The following is a 16,167-nucleotide window of genomic DNA, read 5'->3' on the forward strand; positions in this document are numbered from 1 at the left end:
AGGATGGAACAAAGGAGGTCTAATGGCGGCGACCGCCATGACAAGAATTTTAAAAAATGCAATTATTATATGTGACAATTTTTTTTTTATTCCCAACTTATGTAGTCTCGTCACTGCTAGGTTTTTTTCCTTATTTTTTTATTATATACTAGTCATAAATCTTTCTTTTTTTTCATGAAAGGAGATCCAAAAAAGTATTCCAAAAATAAATTCAATGGGCCAAAGTGAAATAATAAAAATGATGATGTGTAATTAAGAAAAAAATATTCCACGCTCTAACACTAAAACAACTTAACCTAAAAAAAATTAAAGAAATTTAATTATTATGTCATTATCGATGCCCAAAATTAAAATTAGTCTTCTTTTGTACTCCATGTGTAAATGACAAACATCATTTAGTTTAATTTTTGTTATGTTCTTTTAATTTTTTCTGGAGCTGATGACTATTAATATTGAAATACATTTTTTTAAATTTTGTTAGTATACATTTCGCTACTGCTAGGGTAAAATCCTAGTTCCGTCCTTACATAGATGTAGTAGGTAGACAGCAGTGGCGTTTCCGATGATGAAGTTGAGCTTCGCAGCGGATTGGTGTTCGAGGATATTTTAAGAAAGGTTGGGGCTATAAGGATCTCCCGCATTAAAAACAGTTTGAATGGACTAATTGTACCTTAATCTCTATAACTATGGACTGTTCACCAAAGAGACTCGTTAAATCATATTGGCCCATTCTGAAATTATATTCTCTATTTATTAATGTCATTCTCTTTTGTTTTAATATTGGCCCACGCTGATTATTGAATTAAATATCCAAGAAATTTTCAAGATCAAGCGAAGACTGATCATTAAATCGTACTACTAAATTAAAATCGACTGATAGATTTTAATATTTGCCCATGCTGATTATTGAGTTAAATATCCTAGAAATTTCCGAGGTGAAGACGAGACTCCAGTGGGAAAACCAAAGCCAACTCTCTCCTTTCCACAGGGAAAGTTAGCTGGAAAGGATAAAGTGTTTGCCAGTACGGGCTCCGGATTCTCTTTCTGAATTACAGTACTTACGAAAGTGTTTGACGCAGTTTCTGAGAACGTATTTTGGAAGTTACAAAATTACCTCCAGCCTGCCCTTTCACAACTGACAATCATTTGCATGTAACTTCAAAACGAGTTTCACATAATTCGGGTGTCATTTTAGGTGTAAAAAAAGGTGTGAGCGGAACCAGCCCCTCGGAGTTGTTTGTAAATATTTGGTTTCTAATTAGTGTGGTACTTGAAACTACATGTCAAGTTTTCACCTCAACAAAGAAAATGCGAAACTTTTACCTAAAAGAATTTTGCACATTTATGCAGAAATGGGGCCGTTCTGCTTTCTTTCTAAACTTTCATTTTTAAAAGCAAGGTAATTTCAAGTTTAAAAATCATGTGTTTACGCAAATAATTTTACTATCAATATGGATATTGTTTGATAGATCTCATTGAGATCTTTTAAACGATGCAAAAAAATCCAAAAATTATTTTTTATTTTCGTTATATTTGAATTTGAAGTTATCTTTTTGAAAAAAAAAAAAACGTTTAAAAAGAAAGCAGAACGGGACGGAAGAATGGTAGGGAAAATAATGGGGGACCTTTTACCGGTAGGGCTAAGCAAATTACCCGTCTACCCTGGGTCCAACCCAACCCGAAGGGTTTCGATTGGCTTCGAACCACTGTTACGGTCAGGTATGGGTTTGAATTTGTAAAAAAAATGGGGTTTCGGGTGAACGAGTGACGAAACCGCCTATTCCGACCCGACCATTTTATACGCGTATAAGGTTTACACGTTTCCTCAAGATACTTGTGTTGTACTAGGGATAACTTACCAGTCATTTCTCATCTTTATCAATACTAGGTTCTCCACGCGTGCAAAGCACGAATGCCATGCCCGTTGAAGGGAGGAAATTATGTCTGGGGCCAGCAGTTTTCCTAGGTTTTGAGTGAATTGGTGGAAGTGTAAGAAGTGGCTGGTAATAGCTATCAAGGGAGAGCATGCGTATATTGTTGAAAAGAACAAAAGCATTAGTTGTTGCCTGTATATGGATTTACATAGCGTGCAGTGTATTGACTGCTGTTATAGGAGCATAAATGCTGAAAAGTTTGTCTTTGTTGTAGACTGATAGTTTAACAGTAGCAAAAGGTTTTTTTTACAGATGCTGTATTATGCAGCTGCTAGGAAGTCATTCATAGTCGTACACATGGAGCAAAAGTACTGGAGGGAAATGGTGTGCCTAAAACTTTTTGCATGGAAGTTTGGTTGGCTTTAGTCGAGCCTAGCTAGGCTTCTTGCCTGAATTTGGTTCTGTTGGTTGGTTAGATGCTGATGCTGCGTGGAGCTTCTCATTCTTATTTGGTGTGGCAGGAGGCACAGCAAGGGGATTTATGGGAGCTGCTTATTGCTTGTACTTGTAGTGCTGGTTTGTTGGTCAACAAACTTTACAAACCATATATGCATGCGCCTATCACACACGCACGCAAGCAAGCATACACACACATCTCACTTTAGCAACCATGACCCTAAACTTCTGAATGTAACTGTAACAGTAAGGTTTCAGGATCTTCTCACAGAGCATGCAACTTTTTATTATTAGGTTTAAAAGCCTCATACCCAAATCAGGCCCTCCTATTTTGCAAAGCATGTGAAAGAATGAACTTGAACCAAAAAACAAAAATCTGGAATAGGAAATCGTTTCCCTTGATTTTGAACCAAGGGATGGTTGATTGGTCATGGGAATTTCCACCAATCATGGAAGCTTAGTACCAAATCAAGTTGAAGCAGATACACGTATATATAACAGAGAAAAATATATATTGAGGGCTCAAGAAATAGAAAACGAAGCAGAAATGTAACTTATCAAGTTGGATGGGTATGATATGTTTGCCGCAAGTTGAAGTTTGGTAAAAAAAATATATAACTGAAGCAGACCACATATATAGCTCTCCCATGGCTGAGAGGATGCGTTGAAGCAAGTTGCAATGAGCATAACCTGCGAAAAGGTAGCACCAACAGCCAATTGAACATGCCAAATAGTCAACAGACAAAACCGGAAATTAAATGTCGTGGATAAGACAAAAGGGGATCTTTGAAATATAGTACTTCTTACAACCTTTGTGGAAAATATATTGATACAAGGGAAATTAGGGGGGTTAACATGCAATTAATTGACATTGAAAAAATCAGAGAGTTCACGTGCCCAGACAAAACATTAGAATCTTTCGATCCCAAACATCAAAATATAGATCACTAGCATCCCCTAACGATCACGAAAGACAGAACCCCGATCACTAGCACTAGGATCCATACTTTTACTAAATTATGGATCTACCCCCCGATAACGAAGATCATAATCTCTATTACGAGCATCCGTAACTGCATAGCATCAGAAGCACTGCAGGCATATATACGTAGGGGTCCATTGAAGAAGGCCTGGCATAACATGAAGCTGAGATTTTGGTTTAAATAAGAGCTTTTTGTTCATTACTTGCTGCTTCCATGCCTTTATATTGATGGTGACGACTTTACGCCTCTATGATGTTTCCATTTTCATAAATATAAGAAAATGTTCGATTTTTTAACACACACTGCAACCAGCTTTGAGTTGGGACGGTCAATTTTAGCCACAACACAAAATCAAAATAAAAACCAGCGGCAGTGCTTTCTAGATACTCCAGATAAGCTTGGAAAGATACTACATCTTGTAATGTACCCCATCGCTCAAGCACAAGGATAGATTAAGAAGGTAAGAAAGATTCAGAATTCAGAAACCAAAATAAGAAAGTAAGAAACATATACAGGTTGGTCAACTATACTGTGAAGTCATGGAGTCAACAGGATTAATTTACCTTTTGGATCAATCGGCAACCATACATCTGAAGGCTAAGAGTGAGGACATGCCCAGTTAGCTGGTCAGCCGTACCAGGTCAAGTTAAAAATACCCATCTCAATGGTGCCACAAACTTAGGGTTTTTGTGTGTGGGTGTGTGTGTGTGAGTTGAACCACCTTACATCGAACAAAACAATAGAAAGATAATAAGAACCCTAAATCAAACAATCAAATTACGGAATTGAAACACTAAGTCAAAGAACTCTGAAACATAATTTTTATAATCTCTAAAAATCAAATAAACGGGAAATAATAGAGATTCTGATCAAGCCCTATGGCCACAGTCAGCAATGGCAAAGAGATGATTGCTTCCGCTCAAAGAAGTTTTTGAGTCCCGATTACTTTACCGATTGGCTGAATCTTAGTGTCGTGAAGAAAGATCGCAAAGAGAGAGAAAGAGAGAGAGAGAGGGAGAGGAAAGAAAAGTAGATGGGTAGACGGCGAAGGTCTGAGAAGCTCTCCCCCTATCCCAACATGTAGCCCGCAATACATAAGAAGCAGAATGACAATTAAGGACAACCGGTAAAGAAGGCATCCCCAACAATTGAGGGACAAATGTGTCCCAAATTGAAAATTAGCATCTGAAAAGTCCTTATTAGTTCAGGGCAGGATATGGCGTTAGGAAGCAAAAGTGAAAGTTTGGATCTTGCACTTCACCCATACCCATTGCATAAACTGACATGAAAGACAATTTCGTGACTTTTACCCTGCAGAAGAAAGCAAAACTACACCACAATAAACATTAAAAACAAGATGGTCAAAGCAATATAAACTCATCTAGACATACATTACTCTATGCGACAAGTTATGAGACACTTATATCATTGACTATCATAACAACCTACACAAGGACCACAAACAATGGTAAGTACGTGAAGTTTAAAGAATAATTTTTACTACCTATCTGGTTTTTCAACTCTCAACAGCTTGCAACCTCTCCTACGTCTTCTGTAATTGACTTTGTAAAGCATCTATTGTCTGTTTTGCCTCATTGTCAACTACGAGGGAATTCACTATTCGTAGAACTTTTGTATTTGTAGAACAAAAATCAGCCTAACCCAGCTGCAAAGGGAATACAAAGAAAAATGCTTTAGGTACAATGAATATTTCTTCTATCATACTGTGTTATTGGCCACAAAAGAGAATTTCTTTTGTCATACTTCGAACTCTGCTGAAAAATGACAATTTTTTATTTTGAATATGACTTTTCTTTTTCTTTCAGCATAGCTTTTCTGAGTATTACTAACATTGAAAAGTTTCGATTTGGAAAAACGTCCAAAAGCCCATTATTAGTGTTTTCAACAATTATTATACAATTTTCATAGGCGACACAGAAATTGGCTTTTGCTGGAAAATGTACTAAACTTGGGCATCCTGTTTGAACTTTTCCAGCAGCAATCTCTCCTCCGTCACTACCCTCGCACCCAAAGCTTTTACCCTGTCTCATAGTTTCTTGCAGTATGTGCGTGTTGTGTTCACTGCAAGAATTTTATGTACAAGTTTCCACAACAAGTTAGTACCTATTAAGACCTTCTCAACTAAAAGGAAGTCTTAGAACCACAATACTAATAATGTCTATAACAACCTTAACTCTAGCACAAGTATTTGCACAGAGAGTGACCTAATAATACCACGACATGTGCACGACATTGTAACAGGATCCACATTTTCTAAATCCTCGCTTGCTCATGCCCTTAGAAGAAACAAACTCTGACGAACCTAAAATGTGAGTGGTACATACAAACAAATATATAATGGTACTGAAGAGTTAGAACGATAAAAAACCAGCAGGATGCCAAGTATGTTTAGTTATGGTAAACAAACCTTGGAATTCAATAGGGAAATTTCAGAACGAATACGGTTACCCTCCTTCTCCAATGACTCCATTCTTCTTGCCTTGTTATTTCTCTTTTCATTGAGCACCTTCAATTCATTGTGCTGATGACTATTAATTTCTTTTCCTGCAACTAAATTAGTTTCCAATTCCTTGACATAGCTTTCCTGTTCGGTAAGACATGATTCAAGCTCCTGTCCTTGGCAATCAAAACAACAAACAAAGACCCCATCAGGGACGAAAATATCCTGGAGCAACAAATAAAACAGGTTTGGATGTGCAAAACCCTAAAAGGAAAGGGAGCTATTTTAAACCAAGAAGGTAGAACAAAGCATTAGAACAAACCACGAAACAGAACACAAAAAAGGGCTAAAAATTTCAGTGATTCACTCTTCTGGAAATCAAGACCGCTTACCGGCAAGGTCCGCGAGGAGCTTCATGTAACTAAGATTGAAAAGTAGAGTCGATCGCAAGAGTTACCTCTTCAAAGCCACCAACAGGGCAGAAGATTCCGAACACCAAAAACAGAGACCAAATTACTCCTCAGAGTCCTTGCCAACCGAAAAAAAAACCAAGTGAAGAGAAAACAAACAAACCAGAATTAACAGATTTGTGCAAATTGAATACGCAATTCGTCAAAATTTGGAGAAACTTAGTATAACAAAATTACCTGTCATTTGCCTTCTTCATTGCTGTCTTTTTCGTCGTCGTTATCGTCATCGTCGTCATTGCCATCGTGGCCGCCTTCATTGTCCTCTTTCCCTCGCTCTCTCTCTCTAAAACGCCGTTCTTTGTAATTGTTTCTTTGTGTAATACGGAGTAAAACGTAAAAAGGAGAGACCCCAAAAAAAAGCGGAAGGTCTAAAGCAGCAAAACATAGTCGCCGCAGTCAGAACCACCAAGCAATAAAAGGAAACACAAATTTGCAGCCAAGAAAATCACAGAGCGGCAGCACGCAAAATAACAAAAGCAAAAGCAGATCTTGCAGGCCTAAAAACACAATCACACAACACGACCACAACAAATAATCAAATCAAAGGAAACGCGGTTTTTGGACCAAAACCTAACCAAACGCAACAACCATCCTCATCAATGAGAAAACCCAGAACGCACAGAGGTCGCACAAATGGCTCAATGGCACAACCAATACAAACAACGGGAAGGCAGTTTGCGTACCCCAAAACACAAACCCGCTATCAAAAAACAAAACAAAACAAAACCTCAAGCAACCACGAAACAAACTCGCAAAAAGAGGAGAAACTATAATCGACGAAACCACAATCGATGGTACACCATAAAACACATCAAACGCCGAGGTGGGGGGAGGATGGAGAGGAAGAACAATACCTGGAGCACAGCGCCGAAGAGTCTGGAAGCCCGAAGCAAATTCACAAGCCCCTCGCATATATCTACACAAAACCCGGTGAAGAAGAGAACCGCGGGGGAAAACACACAAACGAACGGCGCAGATGCAACACGCATCTCGCGGAGCCCCCGATTACACCAGCTAGCACGCAGCCGGAAAGACCGAACTACCCAACTGGCCAAGCTTGCACTGTTTGCAATCGAGGGGCAAATTCGTCCCAAATTGAGAAATTGACCTCGAAAAACTGCTCCTTTATATATAGGAGGAGGAAAAATGTTGCCTGCAAATTTCCGTTTGTCCGGAAAAAAATAAATGTTGCCTGCCTCCTCCTACACGCAGAGATAAATGTTGCCGGCCCCTCCTCCTCCTTCCTTTGTACAAAACTTCAGAAAGTGGTCTGAAATGTACTCTGTTTGTTTTTAAGGCCTTCATTATTGCGATTCTCTCTCTTCATAACTTTTTATCTTTTGTGTTAGGCGTGAGCTTTCCTTCATGATGAGAGATGGGGATATGCCACAAGGTGCATGCCAAGTCCTAGTACGACAAAGACTTTTACGAATTCCAAGTTAATATTCCTCCGAATGACCAAATATTTACAAACAACTCCGAGGGGTCGGTTCTGCTCACACCTTTTTTTACACCTAAAATGACACCCGAATTATGTGAAATTCGTTTTGAAGTTACATGCAAATGATTGTCAGTTGTGAAAGGGCAGGCTGGAGGTAATTTTGTAACTTCCAAAATACGATCTCAGAAACCGCGTCAAACACTTTAGTAAGTACTGTAATTCAGAAAGAGAATACAGAACCCGTACTGTCTAACACTTTCTTTATCCTTTCCAGCTAACTTTCCCTGTGGAAAGGAGAGAGTTGGCTTTGGTTTTCCCACTGGAGTGTGAAGACATTTTATGAGGAAGGAGAATCCTGGATTCTATTCCATGATAGACGACTTCTCTGTTGACGGGCCCTTGTCGTAGGATAGGGGCTCAAATTAACCTACAGTCTCAAACGGATTTGAGGACCCGCTTGAGTCGTTGAGTTCTCTTCATTTGGTTGCTTGACGTGCAAAAAAGTAGAGAGGTTTGTGATCTGAAGAATGTGTGCATTTGGTGTAGGGAAGTTTTACTCGGTGAGGATTTTGGCGGGTGTTCGTTAATATTTTATCATTAAGTCTACACATTCACCGCACCAGTCCACCGCACACCTACGTAGGGCTCACTCTGGACTCCCACAAAAATTTTAAAAAAAATAACCCAAAAATTCTTTAAAAAATTATGAGGCAGCGTAAAAAATCAGCTCAATCGTATATTGGTATTTATGTTTTCTGAATTCGTAGAGGCGAAATTGAGCATCTCTGATATTTTTAAATATATATTTTAATAAAATTTATGGGTATTTTCTATATTTTTTGTGAGGCCCACATGCATGTAGGTGTACAGTGGACTCGTGCAGTGAACGTATCATCTTTGATATTTTATTGACAGTCCCTACAACCAGGCAGGATCCTCTGTACCAAAAATCCATATGCCTCTCTGCCAAGAGATTTTCCGGCCATAGGTTTTAAAACAGATTTTTTTTTCTTTTTATCCCCAAACTATGCACATTTTCTCTACTTAATCCATAAACTATCAATTTGACGATTTTATCCCCCCAACTATCATACCGTTACCTACTTAGTCCAATAGATAACGGAAGTTAAGAAGTTGGACGGAAAATGTCATGTAAGGCCTGTTTGGGACCCCGTAGAACAGATACTTGATTATGAGAGCCTTAGAGATAAAAATTAATTATGACCCTTTATGATAAAATGATCAGAAAAATAATATCTTTGCACCAGTTTCAGCTGATTGAAAATTGGAACAATTAATTTTGTAACAATATTTTTTAGTATATAAACCTTCTAAAAAAACTTAAGTGCTCGAATTTTCAATCAGTTTGGAACGGTGCGAAGATTTTATTTTTCTAATCATATTATTCTAAAGAGTCATGATTAATTTTTATCTCTAAGGATATCATAATTAAATATCTATTTTTTATTTGGGACCCTTTAGAGCAGATACTTGATTATGATTTATGAGAACTTTAGAAAGAAAAATTAATTATAACCGTTTAGCATAAAATGATCAGAAGAATAAGATCTTCACACTGATTCACAGGGATTGAAAATTAGAGCCCTTAATTTTTAATCATATTTTTAATATATAAACAGTCTAAATTCTATATAAAAAACTCAATTTTTTTTATAAAAAAAAATACGTATGTGTTAGTCTTTATAAAATGCCATGTAAGATTCTAATATATGAACCTTATAAAAAAATTAAGTGCTCCAATTTTCAATTCATTTGAACCGACGCGAAGGTCTTATTTTTCTAATCATTTTATCCTAAAAGGTCATAATTAATTTTTATCTCTAAAGCTCTCATAATTAAGTATCTGCTTTACAGGGTCCCAAATAGGGCCTTACGTACATGACATTTTTCGTCCAAATTTCTAATTTCTGTTATCTATTAGACTAAGTAGGTAACGGTATAATAGTTGAGGGGATGAAATCATCAAATTGATAGTTTAGGAACTACGTAGAGAAAAGGGGAATTTGCACTTGCACCCCTTGTATTATCACTGATTTGCACATACACCCCTTGTACTCCAAATTTAGGCACTTACACACCTTGTACTTTGGACTAAAGTGCAACTGTTAGAAAATCCGTTAAAATAGATGGAAAAAACTACTGGCGAGAGATTTTCCTCCAAAATAAGGGAAAAAATGCCCTAACTAACCCTTATAATAATTTATAAGCCCTGTCAAACTCTCATTCCCAAAAACAGAGCATCCAAAACATCTCCAAATGTAGCAACAGAAACACTGATCAACAAAAAAAGAGAGACTTACATTGTCTAAATCCACAACATAAATACATAACAATAACAACAACAAAATTGACTTCAAATGCAGATATTCAATACCAGGTAATTCAAACTGAGTTCTTTTCCAAAATATAAGTCACACATACTTACAAACTGACTTGAAACAAAGTTCCCAAAACAGATTTCACAAACAAAAGTCAACATGAACAGAATTCCCACAAAACAGAGTACCCAAAATAGAGCATGCATATGTAATAATTAAACCAATTTAGTTGAAATTCCGTTTGACAAAAAAAAAAAAACCAATTTAGTTGGGCCTTGGTGCGCTCCACCCCTTAACAGTTTGCCTTTTCCCTTCCCCTAACTGCAATTGCCTCTCTATGGCTGCATTTGCAGATGCTGGATGTTGTTGTTTTTCTGTTGAAATTGATAGGCTTCTTGATATTTGAGAAGATATCTGGTGGGAGAAGAGAGAGAGTGGTTAGGAGAAGGGAGGGGTTTGGATCCTCTATTTTTTGGAAGGAGAGTTTGACAGGGCATATAAATGGCTATCAGGGTTAATTTGGGCATTTCCCCCCTCATTTTGGAGGGAAATCTTCCACCAGTAGTTTTTCCATCCATTTTAACGGATTTTCTAACAGTTGCACTTTAGTCCAAAGTACAAGGGGTGTAAGTGCCTAAATTTGGAGTATAAGGGGTGTATGTCACTACAAAAAATTACACCATTACCGACTAAAATTCCCGACTAAATAAAATTTAGTCGCCAAATTTCTAACCATTACCGACTAATTATTATTTAGTTGACAATTTAAATTCTAACCCCAACTAAACAAATTTTAGTCGGTATATGCACATAAATTCCGACTAAATATAGATTTAGTCGGTAAATATATATTTTTTCACGAGTTTATATACCAATAAATGAAATAAATATACCGACTAAACTATTTAATCGGTAAATGTTAATAAGTGCCGACTAAATATTTATTTAGTCGGGAAATATATTTTTTCCTGAGTTTAATAAATCAATAAATATGCCGACTAAACCATTTAATCGGTAAATCTTAATAATTTCCAACTAAATGTAGATTTTGTCGAGAAATATTGTTGTCCCTGAATATAAAAAACGAAGAAAATAAAAAAACGATGCCGACTAAAATCATTTGGTCGGAAATTATTATTTATTGCCGACTAAGGTGATAATTTAGTCGGAAAATATATTATTTTTTGCCCTTTGTAAAAAATTTCAAGAAAGACGGTATTTGATTGACCACACTAATCACGATGCAACCTTTCCGATCACTACCGCTCATGTTTTTTTCCTTCTTAATCATAAGATTATAATAAAATTTTGGCTCAATCGGGCCAAGAAAGCCCCTTTATGGGCGCATAGATTCTTAAATGTAAACAATTTTGTTGTCCGATTAAGTGTCTATCCATATGCGGTTAACTTCATTCTTGGTACAAATGTTCAAATTCATATAACGTCAAAGATAGATGATTTCGATCGGGAAAAAATACCTCAAGTGGGGCTCGGTTAGTTCACTATAACACTTAAATGTCTCCTAACACATTAAATGTATTTCGATAATGTGGTCGCTAATATCAAATGATATCCGATTTTAGTGACAATGCTATAATAAGTAAGACGTGAAATCCTATCGGTTCAGATTGATCATTATAAAAAATAACTCGGTAGTTACCTTAACTATATATATGTTTGATGTATTTGATAGTCAACTAAGTCTTATGTTATATTTGTTCTTGCAGTAGCCATAAGATCGCGATACAATCTTGACGATCAAGATCATTGATTTTGTTGTACTTGTTGAATTATACATTCTTGTAAATTTGCGGCTCGATCAGATTTAAAATTTCCCTTTATCGAGACGTGAATTCATTAGCAAAATAGTATTTTTTGTTCGATCAATTGTCTAACGGAAAACGATCAACTGTAATCTCCATAAAAATGGTCTAACCAATAATATTAGAGAAGATAAATGGTTTTGATCACGCAAAAAAAACTCAAGTGGGGCTCGGGTGGTGTGTTATAAGACTTTAATGTTTTTGAACTTAATAAAAATCTTTCCGAGTAAAAGATTTATTCCCAACTAAATATTTAGTTGGCCAAGACAACAAATCACCGACTAATTAATTTTTAGTCTGGAATGGTACAATTTTTTGCGCCAATTGAAAATTTTCGCGGAAAAAAAAGGCGGGATTTGGGTAATTTCCGACTAACTATTTAGTCGGTAATCTCTAATATGATACTAAACGGTGCCGTTACACCTTATCCAAAGCCATCCAGTTATACGTACACACCTCCCCAATCCCCTCACATCGTCATTCAGTCCCTCCCGGCCCCCTCCCAGTCGACCCTCTCGCTCAACCCCTCTCTTCAGCCGTGGTCTTCACCGTGCTTCAACACTGCCGCCGCTGCCACACCCCTGACGAAAACCTCTCTCTCCTCCGACTGCATGTGGTCTTCACCGTGCTTAATGGTATAGCGTATAGCCTTAATGACATAGCCTTTGTTTGCGTGCTCGTGTATGCTAATGGAAGAGGAACAACTCATTCTGTTTTTTTTATTAGGTGCATTCCTTTTTGGGTTGGTTTTATAAACATGTCACACTGCCTATAGGCTGGTGGTTACCAGTATTCACATCAGCTCGGCGCTCTTTCTTTTTGGCTTGTTGCTCATAATCATGAGTTCATGACTACCTTATGGTACATGTGTTGGATTATAATTTGTATTCCAAAGATAGTTAACTGTGAGGTACTTGAAGTGCGTGCTAAAGTTTGTTATACTTAAAGCTAAGCATTCTATTAGTTATGTCTCAACATTCCAACTTCTACTGGAATGAATGAAGATGTGTTTTTGATTGAGATCACGTGGTCTGAAAAGACTTGCAATTCTAATTTCTGTACCTATTTTGCGGGAATCAAGTAACCAGTAACAAATTCTACTCCTCAATTTTCCATCATGGTCTGAATGCTAAATTGTTGTGAGTTGGCTTATTTACTTGCATTATCATGTTGATTTCAGAGGCCATGGACGACCAGGTGTTATAAGTGTAAACTATTTCATGTGTAAAATTTGGAAGTTTTTGCCTTCAGGGTAATTGATTTTCTGAGATTTTTTTACTGATTTTGGGATGAATGAATTTTTTTGTTTCTGCTTTCATATTATTTTCAGCTGATAGCTATAAGAAGAAAGATCTTGATTTTGGGTCTAATTATTGTGTTTTGTTTTTTCCACAGATATTGGAGTATCTGGCATTTCGTTGAGGACTATATATGAAGAAGTTAGATTTTTGCCGTAGATTCGATCGTAATCTAGTTCTCTTGAATTAGATTACAAAAGTTAGATTTTTGCCGTGGATTCTACCGTACACTAGTTTCGTTATTTTGTACATTTGCGAATTCGGATACCGTATGTTAAGTATTTGGTGAACAACTTTTATTTATGGAAGTTATGAATGAATTGTTCTTGAATTTCAGTGCTTGATTAGAGGATATTGGTGAATAGATGTTCAATTTAATTTATTGTGAATCACCAAAAAATATATATATATTCTATGCAGATTTTAGAATTAATTTTAAAATTTGCAATATTATATTTAAAACAAATGTTACATTTCCCGACTAAATAATTAGTTGGTAATTTATTAAACATTTTCGGTAATTTGTCAAATATTTTCTGTGAAGCATTTGCCGACTAAATAATTAGTCGGTAATTTATATAACATTCTCCGACTAAATAACTAGTCGGTAATTTATGCAATATTTTCCATAATTTATTAAATATTTGCCGACTAAATAATTAGTCGGTAATTTATATAACATTTTCCATAATTTATTAAATATTTACCGACTAATTATTTAGTCGGTAATTTATTGAATATTTGCCGACTAAATAATTAGTCGGTAATTTATTAAACATTTTCCGACTAAATAATTTGTCCGACTAATTACTTTGTCGGCAATAATTTAAGTTAGCCGACTAAATAATTAGTCGGGAAAAAATAATATATGCCGACTAAATAATATTTAGTCGGTAATTACCTTTGCCGACCGCAATTCCCCGACTAAATCGCCGACCAAAGTTTTTAGTCGGAAAATACTATTGCCGACTAAATTTCCATCTTTTGCCGACTAAACTGTTAGTCGGGAATGGTGTAATTTTTTGTAGTGTGTGTAAATCGGTAATAGTACAAGGGATGTAAGTGCAAATTCCCCTAGAGAAAAGGTGCAAAGTTTAGGGGATAAAAAGAAAAAAAACTCTTTAAAACATAAAGAAATCACACAATCTAACGGCCGAAAAACTCCTCGATACAGAAGCCCGAGGGCTTTCGGGAATCAAGATAGAAGAGATTGGACCCCCCGAACCTGTTTGAAAACTGTTATATTCTTTTTTGGGAATCGGACAGATTTAAAGCTTATGGTATTGAATCCCAATCCATATAACAGTTTCTGGTAATTTTTTTGGATATTAATCTTGAGAAATTGTTTGTTTAACTAAATGTTCAATGTCTCTCTCTCTCTCTCTCTCTCTCTCTCTCTCTCTCTCTCTCTTTCTCTCTCTCCCTTTATATTGTTGGTTCACCATTCTCATTTAAGATGTCTCAAAATGTCAATTTGTTTTGAAAAATTAAATTATTTTCTCAAACTCACTCTTATAAATAACTAAAAAATAATTTTAAAAGTAGAAATTCATATAGAATTTAAAAACTTCAATTAAAATCTGTAATGAAATATGGATTTTATGTGATTTAAAGAAAATAGAGTTTCTCATGAAGGACTAATAATATGAGAAGGAGGGATATGAACAAAGGAATGTGGGATTGGTGTGAGGATTAGGGATGATCGAGACTAACAATGTGAGAATTTTTGTTTGGTTGATGGTTTAATAATACTTAGGAAACCTATTTTTTTGCCATTTTTGCAAAATAAAACTCTCTCTCACTCTTAATAATGTGACAATTTGTTGAATGATTTAAGGGTACTATGTTAGTTCTAATACTCCCTCCGTCCCTTTATTATAGTCCAGTATTCCATTTTGGGCTGTCCCTTAATAAGTGTCCATTTGGTAAAGTTAGTGGGTAAAAGTTGGTACATTGTCTATTTTGTCCCTAAAAGTAGATTCCATTTTGAAAAGTTAGTGAGTAAAAAGTGTAATGATGATGGGTAAGTAGGGAAAGTGGAGGAAAAAGTTGATGTGAAAGATATAATGATGATGTTTTTTTAATAAGTTGGAATTACGAAGTAGGACATTTAAAAAGGGACGGAGGGAGTAGCATATTAGTCTAAAGTCCAAATGAAACAACCCTATAGGAGATTTAGTCCAGCCTAAGTTTCTGTGATGTGTAGAGTCCATTAATAAAAATATAAGTCTAGAGTCCGTGAAAAGACAAAATTGTCTTTAATGAGACAATGGCTTTATTTGGCTAACACAAAAAATGTCTTTTTCATTTAAATTGTCTTAAATGAGACAATAGTCTTGTTTGGCTAACCCAAAATATGTATTTTTTCGTGTTTTTTGATCTTGTTGCACTTTTATAGGGTACTCTAGGGTTTTAGGCACTTTTATAAGGTACTCTAAGGTTTTAGGCATTTTCATAAGGTTTTAGGGTCTACTTTCCTATTATAGGGTTTTAGCGATTTAGGTATTTTCATAAGGTACCCTAGGGTTTTAGATACTTTCATATATAAGGTACCTTAAGATTTTAGGTACTTTCATAGGGTACCTTAGGATTTTAAGCACTTTCAACCTTGGTCAATGCCAGTCAACCTTGGGAGGGATTTTTTGTAAATCCTAGGCAGGATGTCCTTTAGACTTTAGGAGAAAATATTTATGTTCTTATTATACTCCCTCCGTCCCTTTTTTTGTGTCCAGTATTCCATTTTGGGCTGTCCCTTAATAAGTGTCCATTTTGTAAAGTTAGGGGGGTAAAAGTTGGTGTATTGTCTATTTTGTCCCTAAAAGTAGATTTTATTTTGAAAAGTTGGTGAGTAAAAGTGTAATGATGATGGATAAGTAGGGAAAGTGAAGGAAAAAGTTGATGTGAAAGGTGTAATGATGATGTCTTTTTAATAAGTTGGAGTTACGAAGTATGACACTTAAAAAGGGACGGAGGGAGTAGCAAAAATCCTTATAATATGTTCTCCTATTCAATTTGCCCCCAA

The 16,167-nt window shown here is 36.0% G+C and overlaps 1 protein-coding gene across 10 annotated transcripts; it reads right to left on the reverse strand.

Annotated features, from left to right (window-relative positions):
• Window positions 1-2,707: 2,707 nt before the first annotated feature.
• On the reverse strand, window positions 2,708-7,509 carry LOC131324311 (uncharacterized). 10 transcript variants are annotated; one of them, XR_009199296.1, is made up of 4 exons: window positions 7,099-7,509; window positions 6,422-6,527; window positions 6,232-6,302; window positions 4,008-5,945 (listed from the first exon to the last, which is right to left on the reverse strand). XR_009199296.1 is itself a non-coding variant. In XM_058356236.1 (3 exons), the coding sequence occupies exons 1-3, from the start codon at window positions 6,189-6,191 to the stop codon at window positions 4,971-4,973; spliced, it is 243 nt and encodes an 80-aa protein (XP_058212219.1). In that variant the 5' UTR covers window positions 6,192-6,346; the 3' UTR covers window positions 4,008-4,970. The 10 variants fall into 10 exon arrangements, 1 of the variants encoding a protein (XP_058212219.1); XR_009199290.1 differs by having other exon boundaries at window positions 6,167-6,302; window positions 7,099-7,403; XR_009199297.1 differs by having other exon boundaries at window positions 6,422-6,554; window positions 7,099-7,398.
• Window positions 7,510-16,167: the final 8,658 nt, after the last annotated feature.

Source organism: Rhododendron vialii, chromosome 4a (genome assembly GCF_030253575.1).
Source record: "Rhododendron vialii isolate Sample 1 chromosome 4a, ASM3025357v1".
NCBI lineage: Eukaryota > Viridiplantae > Streptophyta > Magnoliopsida > Ericales > Ericaceae > Rhododendron > Rhododendron vialii.